Genomic DNA, 26773 nt, shown 5'->3' with positions numbered 1-26773 from the left:
ATATGATTCTTTGAAAAAATAAATTTGTTTTTCCATATTTTTTCTATATATATATTTATTTTATTTACTAATTTATACATATTTATTGCATTAAAAAAAAAAAAACACAACTCACCTTGACTGGGTTTGACCAGGCCAAGTCAACCAGGTTTTTCTGAAAGATGAGTCGTCAGAAACCTGGTTTTCCAACTATTTGTTAAAACAACATTCAGTCTGGTCTCTAAATCATTCATTATTCCCTTCTGCCAAAACTCAAAACAAAATATTACAGCAAATATACAATCAAAACTCAAATACATAGAGACACCAACTCTGTACAGGATGATCTCCAGGTAACTACAGCTCCAAGAAGACTTAGAGCACCATATATTTCTACATTACAACGGGCATCTCTTTCTAACGAAATACATAACACGATAATAGGAAGTGTCTTGGATCAATCTGCACCTAAACTGCTACTTCTACCTTGTAAGAACATACATACAAGCAGTACATCTAGATTTTAGTAGAAGAGGAGCTCACTGATTGTTCCACCTCCTCCTGATATTTTGCCAACTTGCAGTTGGCAAAAGCTTGTGCAGAAATTTTCTTACCAAATGGAGCTCTTGGACTCGTCTGCATTGTATATGCTATATGTAACACCAGATTTATTCTTGTGTGTCAGCATCATATGTTGAGAATAACCTTCTCTGCATTAATGCTGAAGAATTAGATTCATATGCATATCCAAAAGAAAGAAAAACAATCTCTATCATATTATTTGATTCCTGAAAAACGAGAAACTCTTTTACCACTATTAATTTAAGCTTAAGCACCTCCAAACATGGAAGTAGTGGACTGATAGATACTACAAACATGCAAGAGAGGGTTTCACGAAATGGAAGAGTTATCAACACTAAACACCTCAGATTGATGACCTGAAGTCTAAAGCATCGGCAAACTACTAACTAGAGTAGGTTTAACAGGTAATCAAGTAAACAGGTGCCAATTACATCCCTAGCTTCAATATCTTGCTGATGGGATTGGGAACTGAAGATACTCTTTTCCAGTTTTACATGTGACATACTAAACTTATTAACAGCCAAAAGATGAATGGACAAGCATCTTGTAAACAATGAAAACGATGACACCTAAACCATGCTGTAAAACTTCAGGAAAGGCCGTGTTACAATAGAAGAAGCGAGAAAGAAACAGGGGGTACACAACTAGCACATTCTACATATTATATATTTATATGGTCTTCGGGAATTCAACACCATGAGTACTGTGAAGCCATATGTTTGACGCAAACAATGCAACCTAATGGGCTTGCTTTTCCCAGAATACAGAGTTCAAACACTACAAACCATTATGTGGCACATTAAATCGCACTACACCATTTAAGACTCTAGCTTGTTAGCTTCCAAACTAAGCCTGAAGAAATTGGCACCATAACGATACTCTTCAGATATGTGATTAGAGGTCTTGGTTCCGGGAAAGCACAAAGTGGATGCATTTCCTATCTGGCCCAAATTTCTGCCATGTGGCCCTTAGGATGGAGCCCAAATTTTGTGGATAGATCCCCTGTTTACAGTCAAATTTCAACCCAAATGGAATTTGCCAAGTGGAAAAATAGAGCTTTGAAAAACTCAGGAGTTGGGAGTGCACAGTAATGGCCAGATTACCAATAGACATGCATAGACATACAAGATGATGCAAGCCAATACAAGGGGATACTTGATTGAATTAGACTCTTAAATTTGCCACATGGCTAATCCAGACCAAGTCCTCTCTATCCAACAATCAGAATAGGCACAACATCAGCCCACGTGGCACAGTGAGAAGGCTGCACAGGAAGCCCTTCCTACTTGGGCCGCACAAAAGTTTTTTTGCCCTGTTATAACACTGCTGATTTAATAACTACATCACATTTACAAGAGCATGAAAATAAACAGGTTCTATCTCCAATTCAATCCATAAAATTATTTATGGCAGAACCTAAAGCATACGATTATCGCCCCCAAAGAAATGAAAAAATGGAGAGACTCACAGGGGATCAGTGGAAGAAAGCACTTACATGATCTTCAAAATCAGGACTTGATAGATTGATGGAAAGGTTTCTCATTAACAGCAACACCTGCACAGTGGCAAAAAATAGGTTGCATTAAAATAGAACAGTTGTTCATGAAGATATCTCCACCCATGTACAGATTTCAGGTAACAAATAGAGAAATGATCTTTCAATTCTGCATGCATAAAATCAAGAAATAGAATTCTAACTAATCCACTATTTACTAAGTAGTTGTTTTATTACCAATATTTATTCCTACAGCGCCAATTAAGAGTTTTTATTGCGCTAAATTTAGTGATGTAAAATTCAGTATTGAAACAGCACCTCAAAACCCCAATTTAACAAGCTAGTGTTCTCCCAGAGTAACCAGCATCACCATTCAGCATGATTCACTGTATAGACATCCTATTTCTTTGTACATTAAGAACGACAAAAATGGTATAGGAATTTAGAAGATTTACAGTTTCAACATCAATTGGATCCATCTCCCTTAGTTTCTGCAAGTGGCCACTAGTGTTCGGGTCAAAGACATTTCCAATGAAGCTATATACTTGAGCAAAGTCTGGCATAGCTGCACCCAAAAGGAATACATTAGAGCAAATAATGCATCTAATTAAAATAGAACTCTGACAAGTGGCAGAAAATAAAGAAAGTGAATGCCCCCAGAATATATTAAAAAACATGGGGGAAGGGATGAGATATATGTCAAGAGAGAGCAATGCATAAGCAAGTAGATAAGTTCCACAAGCATTGAATATATCATGCATTATAATACTATGTATATACAATTTAATTGAAAAACAGTAACCATAATAACAAGAACCAAGCAAGCAGCACAATATTAGATAATTACAAATTCTCATGCACTTGCTAGGATTCATTTCTTAAGCTAGAATTATTTCAGGAGAAGCCATGTTGTCAACAGCAGAGGTTAAAAGTTAGAGAATGTGATTCTTAATGCCAAGCAGCACATCCATTTTAGATTTCCGATGCACTTGTATGTGCAACTTTCCTGTCGGTGGGAAGGTTGTAGTTTCTTAACCTAGGAACAGAAACTAAGACTGCAATTTGAATGTTAAAAACATTATAATGATTTTCAGTAAGCTTAGATAGCCAGTGACATCTAGACACATCCTATCACTTGTCCAAAACACAGTTGATATTTAGGAGACAAACTTTCTTTTCCCTCCCAGAAAATGACAAGAAGCAATTCTAAAATGTATGTCAACGCCTGCCACATATGTTCGTTATAATCTTTTACTTTTGGATTTATATAACATCAGTTTTAAGGAGAAAATGAAACCATTTTAACAAAATCAAAACAAATGAAGCAAAACAGTAGAAATTTGAGACTCCCATTTACGCTACCAAGGACCATGGTGTAGACACCCAAATTATGTCACCCTTTTCCAAACAGATCCCCTACATATTTTTCAAATTTTTAAATTCGTCCCACGGACAACCAGGTCATTTTGCACTTGTTTCATTACCCCGAGGGTAATCAGGTCTTTTTTTTTTTTTTAACTTTTACTGGGACATGTGTGTCATTTCCAACCCAATAGATTTCATTCAAGGGTCTAAGGACATTTATCAATTTAACAAGGGCATTTAAGTCATTTAGAGTACACTTCAATCGATTCAATCAAATTGTTCCTTAAAGCGGTATATGAAGAGGAAGTGCCACCATACCTACGGACACAACTATGATGGGTAAAACCAGTGTTCCTTGTCAAGGGGACCCTTTTTTTTTTAAAACCTAGTCTATTTCAGAATGCATCATGTACGTACATAGATTAAAATATGGGAACGACACAACTAACTTAGCTTAAGGTTCAAATTAAAATCCCTATTGTAGTTAGTATTACCCATTTCAGTCTTTCGCTTACCAACGGGGACTTCGGGATTCTATCCTTCCCATTAAGGTGCAGATGTCATATTCTTTAGAGCAAATTACATGCACCCCCCTGTAATTTGAAACAATAACAAAACACCCCCCTAGTTTGACTATTTACGTGCACCCCCTTGGATTTGTGGACGACTTACAAATAAGCCCCTACCGTCAAGTGTAAACCGTTAGTTGTGGTTAAACTTTTTAAAAACCCTATTTTACCCTTAAAATTTTCCCATGGACCATTTTACCCTTATGTACCCTTCTCCCCTAAATAACGTTCCATTTTCATCTTCTTAACCTATCCCTTTCTTCTCCGGCGAACTACACATAGGAGAATCAATGCCGGTGGTGGTGCTGCTGGTAGAAATCCCCAAACCGTGCACTGCTCCACAGTGATGCACAGTTTTAGATCACACATATTTTCAAGAGAGAAAATTGAAGATGCTTCCGATTTTAAACTTGAACAACGCCTCTGCACCTGTAAGAATGGACAGCCACGGCACCTTCTAAGATTGCTAGTGTTGCAGGCACTGGTACTCTCTCTTCTCTCCACCTATCTCTTTTCACTCTTTTTAAGGAAAATTTCTTTCATTTTTAAAAAAATTTGTACTTTGAAGGGATGGCCATGCTTCTGAATCGAACCGGCCATGCTCGATTTCGTCAAGGACCTTCTCCTTCCTTTTCTTATTCTTTTTCCTCTGCTCCGCATCAGTCTTAAACCCTAAACTTAAATCCACACCCAACTCCGACTCGAACTCCGATTACGGTCACTCAACCACAACCCCAAAGCCAATGCCAAACCCAAACCCTAACGCTTGATTTCACAAAGCCGAATCTTGTAAACACCCTAATTCCATTCTCCGCTTTCTGGTTTTGTATATGGCTCATAAAGGGTAAAACGATCACTGAACTAAAAGGGTAAAATAGGTCAGTCTCTTGGGAGAAACTCCTTCTCAAGTCTCATTCCAGCGTAATAACTTCACAGGGAACGTGCCAAAAGAGCTGATGTGGTTGAGAAATCTAACTATTTTGGACTTGAGTGACAATAGATTATCTGGTGAAATTCCTTCCAACATTGGAGACGTGAAGGGTCTGCTGGTTCTGAATATGAGTGGTAATGGCTTCTCAGGGAGCCTAAGAGTATAGGATCACTTATTCACTTTTGCAGCTCAGGATTCTGGATTTCAGCAGGCGGAACCTCTCCGGCGAGTTACCTTTAGAGCTTTCCAGCTTGATGGGTAAAATCCCAGAGCATGGAGACGCGAACAGGCAGAAATCCAGAGGTTGGAGCGGCAGTGCAAGCAGAAATCTACTCTTGTCTTCGTGCCCTTTACCTTCAGAGAGCTCCTCCCAAGCAGATCGCCGGAGAGGACAGTGGAGTTTCCGGAGAAGAAAGAGGGTTTTGTAATTTAAGGGTAAAAGGGTAAAAGTACATTAAGATTTGGGTTTTGTGACATTAGGGTAAAACAGTAAAAGTACATTAATGAAGGGGGATTTAAAATAGGTCACTGAACTAAAAGGGTAAAACGGTCTTTTTACTTACAAAACTAACAGTTTACTAACACCGTGAATCATTAGGGAGTTTTTTGAAATAGTGAAACTAGGGGGGTGTTTTGATATTGTTTCAAACTACAGGGGGGTGCTCTATTCTTTATTAGTCAATGTTTCATTCCACTGTGCAGGCGGTAAAGTAGGGTGATACAACTGATACCTACATAACCATCCTAAAGTTATTATGATCAGGGTGATGCCTACATGATCAACCTAAAACAGTGCATATGTCTCAACTAGTAAGGAGTTGCACATTTGTATCTTGATGTTAGGAGTGGATCCAATTTCAACCACCACACGGTTTTTGAAAGACTGAATTGATTTAAGGCCACCTACTTTGACGTTCTTGTTTGAACCACCTTGTTTGATTCGTCAATTGAAAGTCCCTTCAACTTGGGGGCACCTTCTTTTAGTGTGCCGTTAAGTTGATGTCACTTTCGATTGAGCTAACCTTGTTTTGGCATGTATTTGTGTGTGTGTGTTTCATAATTGTCCTAATTGTATGTCCACTTAGTGTACCGTCATGCATTCTTTTTACCTTAGCTAGGGGACTGACTAGTCCATTGGTTCAAAATTGCTCTTTGATTGTGACTTGTCTTGCTTGGATAAGGTACAATTCCATGCTAGATAGAGTACTTATTACTTGTGTAGGCTTGTTACACAGATCGTTTGACCAATATCATATCTACCCCCATTCCCTTTTGACTTGTGAAAAAACACAAATAAGACTCAAAAGGCCAGTTTCCTAACAATGATAGCATGAACCCCACAATGGATGGGCACTCTATGACCCTCAGATAGACCAACTGCAGACCCAAGCTCATGCCGGGGACAATATGCCTCCACCACCACCACCTCCACCTATGAAGTGTAGTCAAAATAGACCTGTCACACCAGGGGCACCACGGGCCACACCCCAAGCTCCTCAGAGGCTAGTAATAAAAGAGGATGATGACGTGATGAACCCCCATCAAGAGCAACCAGAGATTGAGAGAGAAAAGAGGATGAGGGAAAAGATTGAAAGGCTAGAGAACACCATTCGGTACAGAGATATGGCGGCCGCAAAGATGTGGAACAATAATGTAGTTCTAGATTGGTAAAAGACCAACTAGAAGCCAATAACCAGGATCTGTTCTTGAATGGGTAATTCGGCTAGGTCAAATATGTGAAAATTGTAAAATTAGGGTTAGGGTTTGATGGGACCTAGGGTTAGATGTTAGGGTTAAGTTAGGAGAGAGTAGATTTATGGGAGAAAAGAGATGTTGAAAGTTATAGTTAAATCAGATGACTAAATTTGAAGTTATTGAGGAATCCTACTAGAAGTAGGATTGAGGGGTAAAAGGGTATTTTCATACAATCAGCTGGGTTGATGGTAATGAAATTGGATCGAGTCTCTCTTAGAGTTTGAGGAAGATTCAATCAAAATTTCACCAGGTTCTAATGGTTAGATTTGGTTGGGCAGAATTCTCGCGAAAATCACCTTGCATGTGACCTTCTAGAAGGGAAGAAAAATAATTGCAGAAATTCAATTTCAGACTTCTTGTTTGAAAATATCTTGAACCTTGCATAGAATTTCCAGCAACTGAATATGTTTCTTCAAGAGGTCAGCTAGGGCAGAACTGGAGCTTGAATGGAGATCGGTGGAATGAGGTTGGGGAAGGGAATTGCTATCTCAGCCTAGGCATCTCACCCAACCTATCTCAGGATTTTCACAAAGGCTAAAGCCAATATTTCATTAATCAAATTCGTGTCTAATGCTGGCCTCCCTTACAAACTTATATAGAAGACTCAAAAATAGACTTAGACACTAAAAAGGAAAGGTCTAACCCTATCCTTAACTAATAAGGTAACCTAAATTGACTAGGAGAAACAGACTCAAAATAGGACTCTAACTAAACTAATGAACTAAATCCCGTTTTCCGACTTTCTACCCATATTTTAAGCTCATTAAATTAGCCAATTACAAGGTAAACCCATGGATTCAAAAACCCAACACCTACATAACCCAACCCAAAGCTTATTTTCAAAAAAATAAGTCCTCTAGATGACTCATTTACATCAACCGTCCTCCAGAACAAGAGTACGTAGATAGGATCATCAAGAATCTTCAGCCTAAATACTGTGATCCCTTGTATGTCCAAGATATTGAGACTTTCAAACCCCTTATGAAGACAAGAAGAAGAATTAAGGAGAAGTTATACCAGGATGCACAAATTCAAGCTGCAAGCTCATCCTAGGAAACAAGCAGGGGGAGTTTTCGTTCAGAAACAAGAAGGTACTAAAGATAGAATAAGGGTACTAGTTCAGAAGTGAATTCAGTGAACTCGAGCCACCAGCCTAATATTTTTCTTATACTGCAGTACCCCCAATGGAACAGACTGTAACATGGGCTACCCTTGTGGTGCAACAAGATCCATCACCTCGATCTATTCAGAGACAGTGGCGTCAGTTTATTGACTTGGGAATGACTTTGACTACATTGTTCCCCAAGCTTCAAAAGGCAGGATTCCTAGGCAGTGTTCTCCCCCACGACCTATCTCAAACCCCACCCCATCAGATTGGTATGATGAAAATAAGTTTTGTCTTTATCACATCCAGAAGGGGCATCCTACTGATAAGTGCATAGCCTTGAGGGATGCGGTACAAGACTGCGGTACAAGACTTGTTGGAAACTGGGATGCTCAAACTGAGAAAGAAACCGAATGTGGAAACAAACCCTCTTCCGCAGCATTGATTGAACAGTTAAAGGAGAAGAATTCAAATGACAAAAGGAGAATCAATAAGTAGAAGAATAAGTGCACTGAAGCCATGTGAGCATCAACCTTGAGAGTGTTGTTGAGAGAATTTCCTTTTTCGGCTTTTCGTTTTTCTTTCTGTATATTTCTTTTCTGTTCCTTGATGTAGAAATCACATTTTCCATATCAATAAAATGTCATCTCCAAGCAGGGGTAAAAAAACGAAAAGGCCTCTCACAAAATGAGACATTGGAGAAAAGAAAGGAAGTTTGTTTGGTTCCCAAAAAAAAAGTCCAATTAGACCCTAGGCATATTTTGAGCTTTTACCATTCTTTGGAGCCCAAGGCCTAAGCCCCATTACAACCTAATAAAGTCATCCTAGGTTGATGATGATGAGATTTTTATCGACGGCTTTGAATTCATCCGGCTATGATGAAACTTAGCTATCAAAGCTTTGACACTAAATCATCTATTCTTGAACTAGGTTGGTTGGATCCCCATCCAAAGTATGTAGGTAGCTTGATGAAATAACAATCAAGTCCGATCCACTTATCCATCTAGTTTTCTATTCATTCACATTTCCGTTTTATCTTTTCTCTCATTGATGCGTCTCTTTTGGTCTTTGATGCAACTGGTGATGTAGAAAGAATAGAAAGGAGGTTGTCTACCAGCATTGGGAGGGTTATAGTTGGTAACGGTATGATCACAACGGTTAAGGTAGCCTTCGAGGTTTGCTACAAGCAATGGTCACACTATGCTCCTCCTTGAGATCACACTGGTGGTAAACCAGCTTGCTAATGGGGGGCATTTCACCTCCAAAAAAAAAAAAAAAACAGAAAGGATGAGAATGAGAAATGATGGATGATAAAGTGATGAGAAGTGAGAATTTGTTGCTACCAGGGGACAATGCCCATCTAACATGATGAGAGCACAGGAGAATGAAGAGGAAATTTTTGTTGCGGTTGAGAAAAATCTGCTGGGTCAAAAAGGATGAAGTTGAAAGGGTACACATGGAAATGATCCCTGATCATTAGGAATCCCCAACCTATGGGATGAAGAATCTCATAGAGAGAAAGAAGGGTGTCACTTGGAGGCAAGTATCATGACTAGTCTTGCACATCCATGGGAAAAAGAGATGAATGGCTTATTCACCCATTTTGTTTACGACCAAACTTGTTCATTGACCACTCCATTCAGCTTCATCTAATATCCGTTCAGTTTTGACCTGCCAACGGTGTTCAAGCCTATGCATGTAACGGGAATACGAATGACAAGTAATGCAAACTCGAACTCGAACCAGTGGGAGATCGATTGCAGCAGGATCAAAAAAATAAGGGAAAACAAAATTGAAAAACTGATTTTTTTTTTATTTTTTATTTCTCTTTTTCTGTTTACATATGAAAGAAGAAAATAAAAAGGCATGGAAGAAGAAGAAGGAGATATGGAAGGGGGATAGGGACTATAGTTGTCATGTCGTCATGGTGATCCAAGTCGGTGGAGGGGTGTCACGTCGATATATCGACATGTCGCCCGCCATGGCGATCATGTCGACCATGTTTTATTTTTTATTTTTTATTTTCTCTATTTTTAATGTTTTAATAGATGTATACTCAAGCCATGTTTTATTTTTTCTCTATTGTTTCTCAAGTTTTAAGGATGGCAATCTTGTAATTAAGCAGAATCTAAGAAAGTGCATAAAAGGGTTTTGATTTAATGACTAAGGGTAAACTTGGAGGGATGTGTAAAGTATGGACAAAGGGGAATAAAAGAAGAGAAGGGTACTTTAGGAAAAGGCAAAAATAAGGGTTTGTAATAACCTACGATCGGATTATGGATTTATGGTTGTCTTCAACCTTACGACTTCAGCCTGGGACGGAAAACAGCGCAGTACGAAGGAGATAACTCCTTCAACTCTTCTCGGTCCAGTCTAAACCTTCAGGCGAAGCATCGCCACATCATGTTCTATCAATTCCAACAAGAACTCATCACAAAAATCAACTAAACAAGGAGTATTTAATTCCTGGAATCAGATCTGGCGACTTCTTAGTTGCAAAACAGAGACAGAGAGACAGGAAGAAGAAATCGAAGAGAGATAGAAGAAATCAAAGAGGGAAAGAGAGACAGGAAGAAGAAATCGAAGAGGGACGCCATGGCGTAGGTCGACATGCATGCTTCTCCAGCACCAGGACGCCATGGCAGCCGCCATGACAACTATGATAGGGACTCTCTCAGTCCAGGGTCTCTCACCTACGGCCTCTCACCTGCATCCCACACAGCCACTGCATCTCACAGCTTCAAGCCATAGCTCTCTATTTTCTTCAATCTTCAACTGTTGGAGGCCTCTAAGGGCATTACATTATATAGACTCAAGGGTTGAGCCCAAAATAGAAAGTGTTTGCTACCTCGTAGCTTACAACCAGAATAGAAACTTCCTATTAATCTAGCTGCCATACATCAAAATAGAAACTCCTAAAAACAAGAAGGCAGAAGTTTTCATGCACGGCCTGCATGGAGACCAGCTGGCTGGGCATTTATGCCCATAAAGCATCCCCACACAAGGCAAATATGGGCTGTGACACTGTTCACGTAAACAGTACCGTGAACAGTGTTTTGGTCTTTTTTTTTTCTTCATATTTCGATCTACATCAACGGGTCTATACGGAATTGTACATTACCAAGTCAATATGAATGACCATAGGTTTTCAAAACAAGAAAAAAAAAACTTCCATAAATAAAAGTTTCACAAAATTTTCATAAGAGAACTTTAAGAGTTTTCAGAATGTCAAAAGGGTAAGTCATAATCACAATTTAAAAAAAAAAATTGATCTCATTTCCCAAGCTCAGTTTGTCTTTGTAGTAAGACAGTTGATCACCGAAGGCCTGTGATGGCACTTTGTATTGATGGTACCCCACGTGGACATATGATTATGTGCTAACCTTTTGCATGACAAGAAAAAGCATAGTTTGATCATTTGATCACTCTTAGACCGGCGTACAGTTCAATCATGATCCTTCGATCTCCGCTAAACTCGAATGTAGTTTGATCGAAATCCTTTGACCTTCACTATACCCGTGTATAGTTTGGTCAACCCTAATTTCTTCGACTCATGCTATACCCGCGTATAGTTTAGTCAACCCATACGTCCTTATCCCCGCTACACCCGTGTGTAGATTGATTGAAACCCTTTTGACCCCCGTTCTACTCACGTATAGTTTGGTCAACCCTAATTCCTTCAGCTTCCGCTATACCCGCATAGAGTTTAGTTGACCCATACATATCCTCGATCCCCGCTACACTTGCATGTAGATTGATCAAAATCCTTTTGACCCTTAATGTACTCGTGTACAGATTGGTCAATCCTAAATCGTTGACCCTCACTATACTCGCGTATAGTTTGGCCAACCTTAATTTCTTCGACTCCCGCTATACCCACATATAGTTTAGTTGACCCATACGTCCTCAATCCCTGCTACACCCGCATGTAGATTTGATCGAAACCCTTTTGACCCCTGTTGTACTTGTGTACAGATTGCTCAACCCTTATTCTTTTGACTCTGTTGTACTCGCGTACAAATTGGTCAACTACTCAACCCTTATTCTTTTGACCCCCGCTATACTAGCGTATAGTTTCATCAACCCTAAATTATTTGACTGTTATACTCTCTGATGACAAAATTTTGGTGATCTTTTCCTTTGACTATCTTCCGCTAGTGCCCTCAATCAAAGGGGGGGCATCTGTAGACACCCAAATTTTATCACCCTTTTCCAAACATATCCCCTAAATATTTTCCAAAGTTTTCAATTCGTCCCAAGGACAACCAGGTCATTTTACACTTGTTCCATTACCCCAAGGGTAATCAACTTTTTTTTAAAACTTTTCCTGGGACCATGTGTCATTTCCAACCCAATAGATTTCATTCAAGGGTTTAAGGTCATTTATCATTATAATAAGGGCATTTAAGTCATTTAGAGAAGAATCCAGATTCTTCCAAGGGAGGTTGAGAAGTTAGTTTCTCCAACTAGGTTAGTTATTTTCAGTTACTGGTGAGTCACATGGGTGGTGGGCCCACTTGGCTTGCTCCCAAGACAAGAAAAAAGAAAATAAAAAAAGGAAGGAGAAAAATCCAAAAGGAAATAAAGTCATACATAGAGGCAAAGAGTTTTTTTTTTTTTTTTTTTGAAAATCAAAAAATTAGAAAGAGAATAGGGTGTGAGAGAGAGAGAGAGAGAGAATACAGAGTCAGAAGAATCGGAGAAAGGAAAAAGAAGAAGAGAGGGAGAGGGTTTGAGAGTGAGACCAGAAAACAAAAGAGAGCAAGAGAAAGATCGATGGAGAGACGGATGAGTTTCTTGGAGATTTCAGCATTTCCTTGTTAAAAACTCAGTTTGACAATGGCGTCCAGATCTCTGGCTTCAGCCATTCGTTATGCAGTCCATCTTCTTCGTTTCTAATGAGTTCAATTTATCTTCCGTAACATCGAACGATCACCCCGAATTTTAATCGACATTCATCTTCAAGGTAAGCACCTCTCCGATTTAGGTTTTAGAAGGCTATCTTACTTTTAAATCACCATTCTTGCTCGATTCAAGTTTTCTCATATTGATTAGTTAAGGTTTGAGAATCGATTTCGTGTGGTATGATTTCTTTTTCCTCTTTGATTTTTGCTTGTTATTAAAATCTTTGTTTATGCTGGAATCAATGGAGTTTACCATGGTTAGTTCTTGGTGAATTGATGTGTCCCAATCTGAGTTTTATTTTTGGCGAGAAGATTAGTCCGTCTCCCAGAAATTAGAGCAATCTATCTTCATGAATTCCGGTTCAGATGATTGATGATGGCCAGATCTCACACGTCGTGATTCACGCTCGCATTTCCTAATTTTGTCACGACCTTAGTTGGTTTGTGATTACGGAATCAATTTGAAGGTCTATGACTGATTCGATTCATCTCCAGACGTCATTGGCTCTGTAATAATCTCCCATTTTTTTTATCGATTCATCCATCCTTCATCTCTTCTGCAACCGACTGTAATCTAAGAATTCTTGCTACCAGACAAGACACCTCGTCATCTCTTCCGGTATTCTTTTTCACTGTCATTCATTTGTTTCTTTTGTTTCATTTGTGGTTCTCTATGTTTGCTATATGCAATCCATGATCCCTTTCCCCTGCTTATTTTCGTGGATTAGCTTAGCAAATAGCCCTTGCCAAGGTTTATCTTCATGGGAAGTTTGATTGATAATTAGTTTTCTAGTCATTTCTTACGACGACCCCAATCCCTACCCTGAGGTCATGACAATGTAATTCAGAGTAGCTCGTTCTCCATAATGATTTCCCCCTCAATCTCAGGGGCTATACTTTGTTTGAACATGGGCCTTGTATCGAATGGTTCTGATAGAGCCTGGTCAAGCTCAGTCAGGCCTCTAAACCAGCAATGCTGGCTTCATTTTGAACAGATATAAACCGATATGAATGGGATCTCTTTTGGCTAAAGATCAGTCTAGATTTTTTTTTTTTGGGAGTATTTCTGTTTAGTCCAATGATTGTCTTGGTTCAGATTTATCGACTTAAATATGGATCAGATTTCCCATTAAGTCACGTTGGAATCTAACATGCTATCATCTTGGGGTTAAGTTTGAGTCGTGTGTGCTCGGTCTTCGCTAGATCCAGATTTGGATTTTGGTTTTAGGCCATCTACATTTACTAAATCCCAATTTCGAGATTCGAGTTCTTGGGCCCCTTTATATTGTAGATCACATACTTCAAATGGTATAGGGGTTTCAAGTTTCAATTGATATGGGCCCATCTTGGCTTATATGAGCTGGATGTAACCTAGTTTAATACTTCTCCACATTGGACTTCATTTTCCATGAGCCCATCTTGGTTTATATTAGGTAGGCATAACCTGGTTCAATGTTTCCCCATGTTGGATTTCATTTTACTTGGGCCTACCGGGCTTATAAATGAGCTGGGTATAATTTGGTTTAATGATTCTCACATAGATCTCAATTTGCATGGCTTAATCCAAGTCTAGCTAAGTCTTGGTTTGCGTCCGATCTTCGGTCTTAATGTTTACAGACACATTTTGGTCCATTCTTTCTTCTTTCATTTGGTTAGTTTGGTTTGGGTTTGGGTTTATTCGTGTCGTGTTTTGTTAAAATTGAGTTATGCCCTTTTCTTTTGAATAGTTTGCATTTTAAAAAAATAAAAAAATAATAATAATAAATGATTACAATTTAGTTTACCTTTTTACTAACAAAAAAATCGCTTTCCATTATAGCCCTAGTCAAGGATCGGGGTCACCCATAACCTTTGATCTAAGACAATTTGGGCTTACATCAAATGGCCTTTAGGCTATAATCAATAAATGGGTTGAATATAGAGTCGGTCCATTGGCCCGAAGACCTTGTTCTCCAATCATCACTTTTTGACTGGGTTCGAACATAAACCCTTGGGCTTTCAGTCAAGCCCATTGTCAACCTTTGACTGGGTTCATGTACCCAGTCGGTCTTCCAAAATCATATCTTTTTTCTTGAAAGGCATATCATATCATTCCAGAAATGGGCTGTCAATGGACCAAAAGGTATTCCCTAATTAGGAACGAGTCTGGCGTTGCGCCTTGGGTAAAATATTTAAGCTTAGGATGCTCGAATATCGACCAGGTCAGTATCTCGATAATACTAAGGGCCTACATTCCATTCCCTGCATTTTTCACAAGCAAACTAAATCAAATCATGTGAGGGGAAGGTAAAGCCCGCCATTTGGGTTAAGAGTGTATACAAAGTGACTACTAAGTGAGACATCGCCGGGATATGTATGTACCGATTAGGCACCCAATGCTCCCCAAAACCAACTTTAGGACAATCAAATGGGATTAGGCTGGCCCATCATCCACCCCCTACATGGTTGTATGTGAATTGTTTGAATGTTTTAATTTAGTTCAAATTGTTCTATCATGTGTTAGCATAATTCATCTTTTTTGATTTGTTTGTATGTTATTATACTCTTGTTCTGTTATTTCATATTTCTAGAATAAAATAACTTAGAAATTTGGTCTAGGACAGCATTGTGCTGTACTTATATACCAAGCCTAGACAAAATGCCCTATATAGGAGAATATCAGTAAATGTCTAGTCAAAAGGAGACCGACCTTAGGGTCGGGCACCCAACACCTTTCCAACCTGTAAATTGACACTCATCCAGGGTTTTGGATACAGATCAGTGCCTTGTCCATTTTGAGTCTTTAGTTTTATCTCTTCTAAAAAGAAGAGAAATATTTTGGGACCCAAGCTCTTCACCTAGGTGGCGACTCTCCTTTTCGGTTGATAGGCCCTATTGCGATATTAGAGCAGTCTATCCCATGGGTACCCTTATATCGCATATGACCATGTGATAGATTCCCATTTTAGAGGTATATGGGATTTTTTCGATCCGTATCTCTACACATGGCCCATTGATCACCAGATCTTGGGATCAAGCGATTCAAGTCCCCCCTTTACCCTCTCCTCTCTTTGATGTAGATTACAGGTCCATAGGTCCATGTGTAGCCACAGGAACAAACCCTAAAACCAGCCCAGTGTAGTTGTGGGATTCAACTGCTGTGAGAGGCAGCCTGGTCTAATGATGTGGCAGGTTTTTGTTGGTTCATGGAGCATCACATAAGGCAGCCCCACTCCAGATAGAAGCATGAAGGAAGAGAAGCGACCAAAACAGAAATTTTAAAAAAAGGTTACTGTTCACATGAACAGATCCCGAGTTATAGGAAGTTTCTATTTTGGTTGGCTGCTAGATTTTATAGGAAGTTTCTATTTGGTTGTAAGCTACTTGGTAGCAAACACTTTCTATTTTGTAATCCATATCATCTATATTATAATGAAAGGGAAGAGGGCAGCCTAACCCGACGACTCAAATGGAAGGGAAAAGGGTTGTTTTTACAACCATGTAGCTGTGAGATGCAGTAACGGTGAGAGGCCGCGGGAGAAAGGTCTGGGAGAAAGTGAGGCTCAATCAAAACTATCTTTCTTCTATCCTATCTTCTATTTTTCCTTTTTGTTTTTACTTTCATTGTGTGATCTGCTACAAGTTCATCGATTGTTGCCCAGTTTTGAAGGCCAAACCAGCATTAAACATTGTTCAAGAAGATCCTGCCTGGGGCCAGGTCCTTCGTGATCCAGCCTTACATTACTCTTATCCCTCCTTGTTTTCCCCCCTCCCCCAAGTGAATCTAATAGGTCAATTTGTAAAGATCACCTGGTTTGCTCACAAATATGCTAGTTACAATAGTATCATCCACATACATGAGCAACTAAAAAGATATTGAGCAATAAGTTGGAACTGCAAAGACTAAAATAGAAGCCATTTTTTTTTTTTTTTTCTGAGACCAGGAGTTCATAGCATAGTTATCAAGGCACCTAGGCGAACCAAGGCTGTTGAACTGGTTTCAGCACTGAGAGAGGGGAGAATCAGTGTAGTAAAATTTTAACTCTTTTTAAACTGTGTGAACGCTGCAACTACTGTACTGATCCTGAACTTGTGGCAATCAATCTGAATTTATAGCAGGACCCTGCAATCACAACACTGGCTGGGGCAATCCCAATTTTACCAGTTTCACATTCGTATGCACTCCCGCACTGCAACCAAGATTGGTCAGGCCTACCAGGAGGTGCACACCCACTCTGCACACACCAATGCACTTCTATGCCAATACAAATATCCACAACACACAATATACGTGGTTCGGGAATTTGCCTACATCCACGGAGCAAAATCCCTTAGGATTTCGTATTTGCCCAATTCACACCAGTTTTCAACTGTGGTTATAGTCTAGGACTTCTCCTGCTTCCGTCCTTGATAGTACAGGAACTAGGGTTCTATCCACCCCGATAGTGATTATGGTTGAGCCAACAACCCAAGATCACCCTACCCTGCTTCTACCCTTGGTATACAAAGGCTAGGGTCTATTCCCCCCCCCCCCCCCCAAAAAAAAAAAAAAAATTTCACAGCCCCTACTTTGAGGATGTTATAACACCCCTTCCGTACTCTAATAGACACCCAACACAATAACAAAGATTGGCCTATCCCCCCCCCCCCCAATTTTCACAGCCCCTACTGTGAGGATGTTATAACACCCCTTCCGTACTCAAATGGATACCCAACACAATAACAAAGATTGGCTTATATATTGCCCAAGTTACAAACACCATTCCCAATGCACATCCCCCAATGATAACGCAAGCATTGACTTAGGTATTTTAACAAGTACCTCACCTATAGTCAATCTCCCAACTACTAGCACAATGCATATGGGTATACAAATCCCCGCAATCTAAACCACATTATGACTTGGGCATTTCATCAAACACACAGCCTACAAGTCATTTACAATAAAAATGAGGAAATGCCAAAATGGATTACCTATTTAACTTCCCAGAGTAATCCCCAACTTAGAGTGCTCCACCGATGCGCAGACAACTCCGATGCAAGCTTCAAACTCCCAAGGATGCTCACCTTCAATTTTCAGAACATGGCACATGGCATAGGTGATGCAGATACATCACCAAAAGAGGCCAGAATAAGTCTAGGGTTTGGTTCTGTACATGTTGGGCCTTTGATCCCATGGATTTTCAATGTAATAGGCTACTTTATGGGCCTAAACTATGGGTAATAAGGTTGCATACGGGATTAATTAGTTTGTTTCTCTACTTGGAATAAGTCTACGCAATCCTAGACTTATTCCTAATAAAATAAGCCTCTTTTGGTGATGTATCTGCATCAATAGGCATATTCACTCTCACATTTTTTCCTTTCTTTCTTACACAACCCCTTCTATGTTTTCAACAAGGTTTTAGGTCTCGGTTTCGCCCCTGGTTTCGCTAGGCCTCGAAACCGAGTTCTGCCGAGATCTTGGCGAGTTGGTGTATTTTTTTCCTGTCTAGACTCGGTGGTGGGTTTCAGTGGCCATATGGCCAAGATGGGTCCTAAAACTTGACATCCACCCTATTTTAGGCCTTCTAAAAACAATGGAAACATTAGATTTTAGAAATTCAAACCCAAAATGGTACTTTGACTTAGGACCCTAGGTTGGTAGTCTATGGCGTAGGTGAGCTCTACCCTTGGCTATTCCACTCAATATTTAGAACATATATAATTAAAGTACAGGTGTAAAACAACTTAATTAAGCATTAGGAATTAAAAAACATCAAACCATTTAAGCAATAGGCATCATATTCATAATCATGCATGGTGATTATGAATATGATCAAGCTGTCTGACACTCATTTGTTAATAATTGTTAGAAACTTGAGCATCAAACCCTAATGAAAGACCTACCATGTGAGTGTGTAACAAGTCCTACCTATTGAGAGTAGCTAGTACTGAAACGAGTGTTGGGTCGGATCATCAAAATGACCATGTTGTTGTCGAATCAAGCTCATGACAAGACCTACCATTTAGGTTTTTTTCTTTTACCTAAAACTGTTCTTAAGATGCAATGCAGCTCCCTCTCTTGATGTTGAAGCTTCAATCTTGAATATCCAAGCTCGAATCTTCAGTTGATGTGAGATTTGCCCCCCTCCAAAAAAAATCCTCACTTGGAGATGTTTTTCCTTCACAACAGAGTGAGAAAGGCGAGATTTCAAGTTGAGGTCAAAATATCGCCAAGACAGTGCCTTTTATAGTCTTGGTTCGATCTAGTTAGACTCTAGATCAAGATATAACTTGAGATCTCGGTGAGATACCGAGATCTTGCACAAATCCTGTATCGCCTATTGTCTCGTCTCGAGACTTCACGAAACCGACATTTTTAAGAGATCTCGCCGAGATCTTGTACTATAGTTTTCAACAAAGCAAACCATACAACATTTGTCTTTGATGGAGCTTGAAGCAATCAAGCTTGAGCGATGGAGTGGGCAATTGCACAATGGAAACTCTCAATTACTTCTCTCCTTTCCTTTCTTCACTTTCTTTTTGAAGCCTTGCAAGAACATTCAAAGTATTCAACAATAGGTCACATACATTCCCATAAGTTCAAAACATCACAAGCAACTCATGGAATGGATGATGAATGGCTTCAATGCCCTTTGAATGATAATTAGGATGGATTCAACGCAATACACATACAAAAACCCTCTCAAATCTTCATCAATGCTCACCAACCTTTCAAATTCTTCAACGGAGCTTTAAAGAAACCAAGAATGGTGGTTGGGGATGAATCAATACACCATCAATTTCCTCCCTTCTCTTTCTTCTTCTTCTCTTTTCTTTTCTCCTCCTTTTCTCTTCTAGGGATTTTCTACCTTTTGTTGTTGAAGAGATATTAGAAATGAGCCCTAAAACTCACTTAAAAAGCTCAACAAAAGCCCCAATCCCATGCATGTTCCAACCAACTGGTTAAGCCCAGTTTCAAGTCTGGCAGACGGACATTTCCTCAGTCCAGAAGCCATAACTCCCTCTCTATAACTCTGATTGGGTCGATTCTCATAGCATATAAAAGAAGACTCAAAATGCAACTTCTACAGAAATAGCCGTCCACTAATTCCATCTAGAACATGCTCAAAAATCGATCCAAAGTTAGATGAACCGAAATGGTCATGTGTATGAGAGCTCCCTTCACGAACGTTCATCCATATCAAAAACTGGGTAGAATGAGCGTCTTCCACTGAAACGGTTATATCTTCCTCGTCCTAACTCCGATTGACCTGATTCTTTTTTTTTTTCTTTTTTGAAAGAATACTCAAAGGGCTACAACTTTTATGAGGACACCATCAACCTAGGTGCAATGCACGATTCCCAAAAATGCCTTGAACCTGACTAGTTTGCAAAAACTGCTATCTTTAGCTTACATGTCTTGCCTGAAGATCTTGCCATAACTCTCCACTCTGATATTGGATTGACCTCATTCAAATTTTCCTAGAAAGCTAACTCACATATCTTCATTTCTTATGTTTTGAGCTCTTCCAAATTCTCAATGTAGGACAGCTCAAAACATCAGAGAAGTTACTGATACAAAATAAACATGCAGTTTTCCTCCCATAAATTCTTCATTTTAATGAATTTTTTAACATAAGTTTCACCACCATGCTCGAGACAGGGAGGAGCTTAACTCCACAAACGCAATCTCAGGAAAAACTCACAGAATGCTCCTCATAATTTCAAAAACTCTCCCATTTAACTTCTATTCTGCACGACAATATGGAAATTATAATAACACTCTCATCCGGCATCAAAACGACGCACTTCCAATGGTGTTGGAAAGGTGACTCAACGAACTACATTTCTCATGTAGATTTCTCTGCCCAGTTCGTCCATTAAATCTTGCAAAAATAGCTCCAAACTTGCTGTCACTGCATGAACCTATGAAATCTCAACTTTTACTGTACGGGGCCTTCACCTGCTAGTTCCACATGCTGCCTGGGACTATATAACACTGTGATATGCTGCCAAAAGCTGCCACATAGGCCCAGATGTCTCAGTAACTCTACCAAACTGCCACATATCCAATTTTCACTGTCTGACCTGCCCAGTTACTATCTGACATCTCCAATCACTGCCATGTATAACCTCAGAAATCACTGCCAAACGCTGTTTGATACCTGTGTACACTGCCATGTCACCCTGTGCAGCATTTCCAGCACTGCCCAACTACCACATGCCACATAAGCTTCCCACCTTGTCTTTGCAAGCTAAGTCACACCACTGTCTAGACATCACCTGCACTATCCACCTCATGCATATTCTAACCATATACATGAATTCATCATTGCCATGTATACATACAGACCATACTGTACACATACCAAACTGTCAACACACATCAGTGTCACTGCCATCAGTACACTCAGTGACACTGCACCCATACCATGACCACTGCTACTACAGTTTTTGCAGTATCATATCTGTACTGCCACTGTAAACCTCACTGATATAAGTATATAACTGTACTGCCTCACTAGCTGATACAGACCATACTGCCAGCTCTTCAGTTCTGCTCACATCACTGTGTGAGTGTGTTGCTCAACTAACTGTGTTGACAACAATGACAACCACAGTCCAACAAAGGCATCATCCAGCAAGGGGCGTCTGGACACCTAGGCGACACCTTGACAACTATGGTTCATAGAATATGTGAGACAAACCAAACTCAAGGTCCTAAAATATAGAGAAATTGACTTTTTCGAGGTAACAATTTCTTGTCTTAGTTATGGGGAGAAAAAGGGAACGAACAGTGATACACAATCTACTTGCTGATGCAGAGACATTTCCCTGGACTGGCCCGAACCCATTGGGGAGTCCAAATGGAGATGAACTAGATCCAATGGGTCTTTGGTCTAGTGGGATATTTTAGGATTTTTATTAATTTATATTTTGGAATTCTTTGAAATTTTTAATCATGTTTTTTTTGGCTTGTAGTTAGAATTAAAGTCAGAGTCGTAGGAGATAGGCCAGTTGGTTTGGATTCTATTTTGGTTTTAGAGATTGAATACAAGTTTTATTTCTTTTTATTTTTCTATATATGTGTACCCAACATTACCAAAGACAGATTTGGATTGAATTGACTTTGAAGAATGGGTTTACCGGCTGGTTACCGATTGTGGATATTCTCTCTCATCCCAGGTACTCTCTCTAATCTTCTTCCTCTCCCTCTTCCTTATTATACTCTGTTTGTTACCTCTACATAAGAGATTTGATTGAACTCCCCAACAAACAGTGTTGAAGCTGAGATTTTGGGCAAAGCAAAGTCTTACCTGCACGATTCAAAACTCCCCACCCCTCACCCCAGAAAAAAAAAAAAGGTCTTCTAAACTCCCTTCTGTTGTGTAATTAAACCCTAGCTTCAGGTTGAAGCTAACATTATAACTGGACTCAGCTTCAGGTCTCTGAAACTCTTGCCTTGCTTGCTGTTTACGGAGATCATCAGTTACCCTCAAGAGAGTAGTGAGTTGTGATTACCTCCCTAAATCCCCAACTCATTCCGACTTATAGTGGAGGAGTTTTCTTCTTCGAACCAGTTTCTTGTTGTGAACAAAGGTTGAAGAAGCCTTGTACTGTGGCTTATTTTAACCCCTTTATTCTGTTTTCCGGTTATACCCCTATAATGTGCCCTATTTCTATTTTGATCCTAACTTTAATTTCCATTCGAAGTTTAGCTTCTATCATTATTTTTAAGCCCAATCTTACCCCTCCTTATCTATAATCCATACCCATTAAGATTCGGTTTAATTACCTCTTACGTAACTATGTACCATGGGGGTACATTTATTGTGTATGGGTACGTAACACAATTGGGGGAGCATCCCTATCGTATATCTTGGGTTAGTTGGTTAGTTTTTCTTCTTTTCTGTTGTTTCCTAGTTAGACTTCTAGTCCAGCTAGGACTGTCTAGGGAGTTTTCTAGGCTTTCTATTGGAACTAAATTCTATTTAAATAAGTGAGAGGGGGTCTGCCAAAGATCTATTGTTTCGGCTCGTCTTTGGGAGTCTCATTTTACCCCTTCTCTCCATCTTCTTCTCCCTTACACTTGATATATTTGCTGATATTGGTTATCTGATCCTGGTATACTCACATTACCAAACTGCCACTCTCTTTGTGCACTTGAGATAAATTACCGAGTTGCTAATATTATTGTTATTTGAGTTGTCTATCATCTGGTTGGGCCCATAGTGAACCCAAATAGGGTTTTGAGACCCAGGTTCTGTATTACTTGTGCTTTATACAATAAGCACGGGAAATGGAGAGTGGAAAAAAGCCAATGGATTTGGCCCACTGGATACTATCAAAATTCTGCCCAATTCAACTCATCTGTAAAACAGCAATACTACCAATGAATAAGTAACTACCTCTGACTGGTGGACCTAGATTCCCTTGATCAGCTGTTTCGCAAGTTGGCCATGTCCTTTGAGTACTTTCAGTGCTACTGCAACAACAATTATTTACGACTGTAGGCCCTGCAGATCCCATATCATCTGAAAGAAATAACATCGAATCAAAATATTTGCAAAAGAAGCCACTGATTTTGAAACAAGAACTATGTTAAGTTCATCAAGATAAAAGCAGGCAACAGGTAAGAACATTGAAACCTTTTGCCACATTGGACATACTGGCTGGTGGTGCAGAACTGTGAGCCCATGAAGATGCGGTTGTACTCGTAATAGGATTTCCAAGCATTGACGATGAATCTGGCCTGAGAACATATCCCGGTTCGAGCAGAGCAGCTGAAGATTGAAATGCTCCTGTCACTTGTGAGAGCACTGGAGCTGCAAAATTCATAGAACATGCAAGAGCTGCGAGGATTTAATTAAGACATTTAACTAGGAAGAGACATATAATAGAATTTAACTACCCTAACCATTTTTAGAGGCTTTCTGTGGGTATGGATGTGCAGCTTTTCGCTTCGGCCGAGGGGGAGGTACATGCTCACTTGTCCCATTCTTCTGAATCTTCAAAAAATACTTCTGTGCATGACTCCGTATCTGCAAAGGCCACCCTTAAATATCTGAAACATAGACAACATATCTAAAGCAATTTATGATATTTATTGGGCAATGTCTCTTTTCATTAGACTGAATGCCCAGCAATATCGCAACAAACAGAAGTGTAAGAGAGCAAATTTTGGTCTGCAACCTAGTAAGCAATTGAAACATATATTTCAATGTTCCGAACTCAGTAAGTGCAAACATGCACAGAGCAACAAAGAGCACTTGTCTACAGTAGCTATAGATATCCATGTAACACTCCATAAAAGAAAAAGGTAAAAATAACTGAGTCTCCAAGCTATGAACAACTAGACAGCTAAGGCATTCAAAACTGGCCACTTAATTCATTTTCTCTACATGGACAGAAAATGATACACTTTTGACAGGTAGATCATTTATGCAAGAGGGGAGGCATGCATTTTGAAGTTACCTGGATGACAGTCTTTGACCCAACAAATGCTTCAATCTTCTTCCAGTCCCGATCAAAGCTGAAACAATGGAAAACAGGCAAAATATTATGTAAAACTGCCACAACCCCTAATAGTAAGAACAAATCTGAAAGGATTAAGCTCCCTTTCTTCAGGGTGTATAATAGAATCTCAACCTTGAATGAAGCTCATGAACAAAATCATTCTGACTCGTTGGTGGCGGTAGGATGTACCACGCTAAAGATAGCGCTGAATCGTGTAAATTCAGATGTTCATATTGGAAATCCTTTAAAAATTATATTAACTACAAGGAGTCCATATTGAGTTGGCCTTTGAATGGTTTTGTATACTCTGAGCAAGCAACTCAAACTCTTTTTTTTTTTTTTTTGGTGGAATCGAATGCAGCAAGCAACTCAACTCAATTAAGCGTTGTAACAGCTAAATGGGGTCACGTACAGGAATTCTGTTTGTCCATTCAACTCTAGCAAACTAACAAAATTTTAAACCAGCTAAACAAGCTCTCTGTCTAGAAGTTATGAATAGATTTCATTAACAAAAGGAATAAAAGATAAAATGAAACTTCAGTTTGTCATTAGAACTCGTATGACAGTTCCAGTTCTGCAATCAGATTTTTCGAAGTCTAGACTTACCAAAGTCATTAACATAGAGTATTCTGACGACATGCTTCAAATCAGGAGCTTGAAATTGTTTTTAGTAAGGTGAGTTTGAAGACCATTTGCTGAACTAACAGATTAGCGGATGCAAAAAAGTTCTGCAGTGAAGTCAATGGAATCTGCTGACGTTCACGCCACAGAAACCCAAACCCTAAACATATCCAACCTAGTCAATTTACTATCTTAAGCAGGTACGCGGGAAACCTAGGTATGTGTTCAGTAGCCGCAACTGAATCGCGATAATAGGAAAACCCAGAATCTTAAACTGAGACCAATTGATATCTATCAATTCCGCGCTCTACAAGCACCCCGGGTTGCAAACCCTAAACAAGCTTCGCCGTCAAAAATAAAATAAAATAAAAAACCCACCGCAATTCCTACTAACCAAATGAAAAACATTGGGAGATGTAGCAAAAAATTAGACTGAATCCAACTGAAAAAACAATTCCAGACCAATGCATAAAAACCCCAATTGAAAAGACCAAATTACGAATCCCAAACACAGATTAATCAAGTCAAAAGAAGATGGATTGAGGGAACGCACAGTTGAAGAGCTTCAAGGAACTTATCGTGCTCTTGCTCGGTCCAGCTCTCTCTGGATTTGGTGATTGTATAAGGTTTCCTAATCTTCTTGGAGGGATCATCTGATGAAGTCGTCGTCGTGGTAGCGGCGGTGGCTGTTGTAGTGGTAGTTAACGAACCGAGTCCAGGGAGAGCCATTCCCGTGGGATCCAAGTAGAAACCTTCGGGTGGATTTGTGTTTGGATTTATGGAAACCATAAGCTACGCCTCTTCTCTCTTGTCCCTCTCGACTTTGCTGGTTCTGCTTCTTCTCATCTGCTGAAGTTGCTTCTTCTTTCGCTCTTCTTGTGTTGTGGTTGTTGTTGTTGTTGTTGTGGTTCACTTGTAACTTGTTGGTCAGATGAAAGAGAAGATTGTGTTGAAGTCGCTACACCGCCCAATTTTATATATACATCATAATAATAATATAATAAAAATCTGTAGAAATGGTTTTTTATAAATAAAATAAGAGCGGGTTATGGGTTATCTGACCAAGACATTTAAAAGGATCCCACCGATGATGAGACGTGACGAAACGATTTTCGTATATAGGAGCCAAGGAGGGCAGTGAAGCCATTACATGTAAAGAAGCAGGGCCTAGGGAGATCTAGAATACCTTCCTCTAATCCTCTTAGTACTCGGCGAAGCTCTCTTATTTAGGAAAATTTGCATGTACCTCCCTTAAAGTATCATGTAATTATAAAAATATCCATCAATTTTAGATAATTATTCATGTCTTCCTGTTTTTGTTAAAAGTTAACAAATGCATCCATGTCGATATGTGGGCTTGATTAATTATCGGGTCAGTCATAAATGGGAATCAAAATAAATTGATTGATATGGTTTGCTACTAGTTATTTTTGAGTTGAGACCAGACCAGCTTATTGTAGAAGTGGGTTGACGTTTGAAAGTATTATAAATACATTTGGTGAGAGTCCATGAAGTCACTTTTCTCTTTTTTCTTTTCTCCACAAGAAAGAGAGCTCTAAGAGAAATTTGGAGACTGTAGAAGATTCTCAACGCAGTTGTACAAGTTTGATCGTGGATTCGCAATCATTCTTCGTCATCATATGTAGGTACAAGATACACATCTCTTATCTTTTCGATTGTTTATTTCACTGTGTTCTAAAAATTCATAATCATAACCCAAGTCCCTGGAAAGCTCAACTAAGAAAGAAGGTGGATGTTTCATGGAGCCAACGTTAAATAGGTTTCTCCAATCTAAAAGAACATATTTTTAGGGCTTACCATCTATATCTTGTTGTGCGTCCGTTCAAGAAGCTTTCTATGGTTCTCTGTTGTTAGGATTCTTCAAGAGTATAAATAAGGGAAATAATGGAAGAAAGATGTTTATTTTAGTAGGAAGGGCAATTTGGTCAATATTTACTTTATTCTAACGTTTTTAGTCCCAAGTTA

At 39.3% G+C, this 26773-nt stretch overlaps 1 protein-coding gene across 1 annotated transcript; it reads right to left on the bottom strand.

The window, feature by feature from the left end:
- Positions 1-546: 546 nt before the first annotated feature.
- LOC122648810 (protein REVEILLE 6-like) lies at positions 547-25662 on the bottom strand. Its single transcript, XM_043842043.1, has 8 exons — positions 25341-25662; positions 24125-24182; positions 23568-23691; positions 23299-23475; positions 23059-23184; positions 2512-2621; positions 2057-2116; positions 547-689 (listed from the first exon to the last, which is right to left on the bottom strand). Exons 1-8 carry the CDS (start codon positions 25574-25576, stop codon positions 648-650), a joined length of 933 nt encoding a protein of 310 aa, XP_043697978.1. The 5' UTR covers positions 25577-25662; the 3' UTR covers positions 547-647.
- Positions 25663-26773: the final 1111 nt, after the last annotated feature.

Source organism: Telopea speciosissima, chromosome 1 (assembly GCF_018873765.1).
Source record: "Telopea speciosissima isolate NSW1024214 ecotype Mountain lineage chromosome 1, Tspe_v1, whole genome shotgun sequence".
Lineage (NCBI taxonomy): Eukaryota > Viridiplantae > Streptophyta > Magnoliopsida > Proteales > Proteaceae > Telopea > Telopea speciosissima.
Note: the sequence above shows the minus strand (reverse complement) of the source record. Positions and strands in the feature narration are given on the sequence as shown.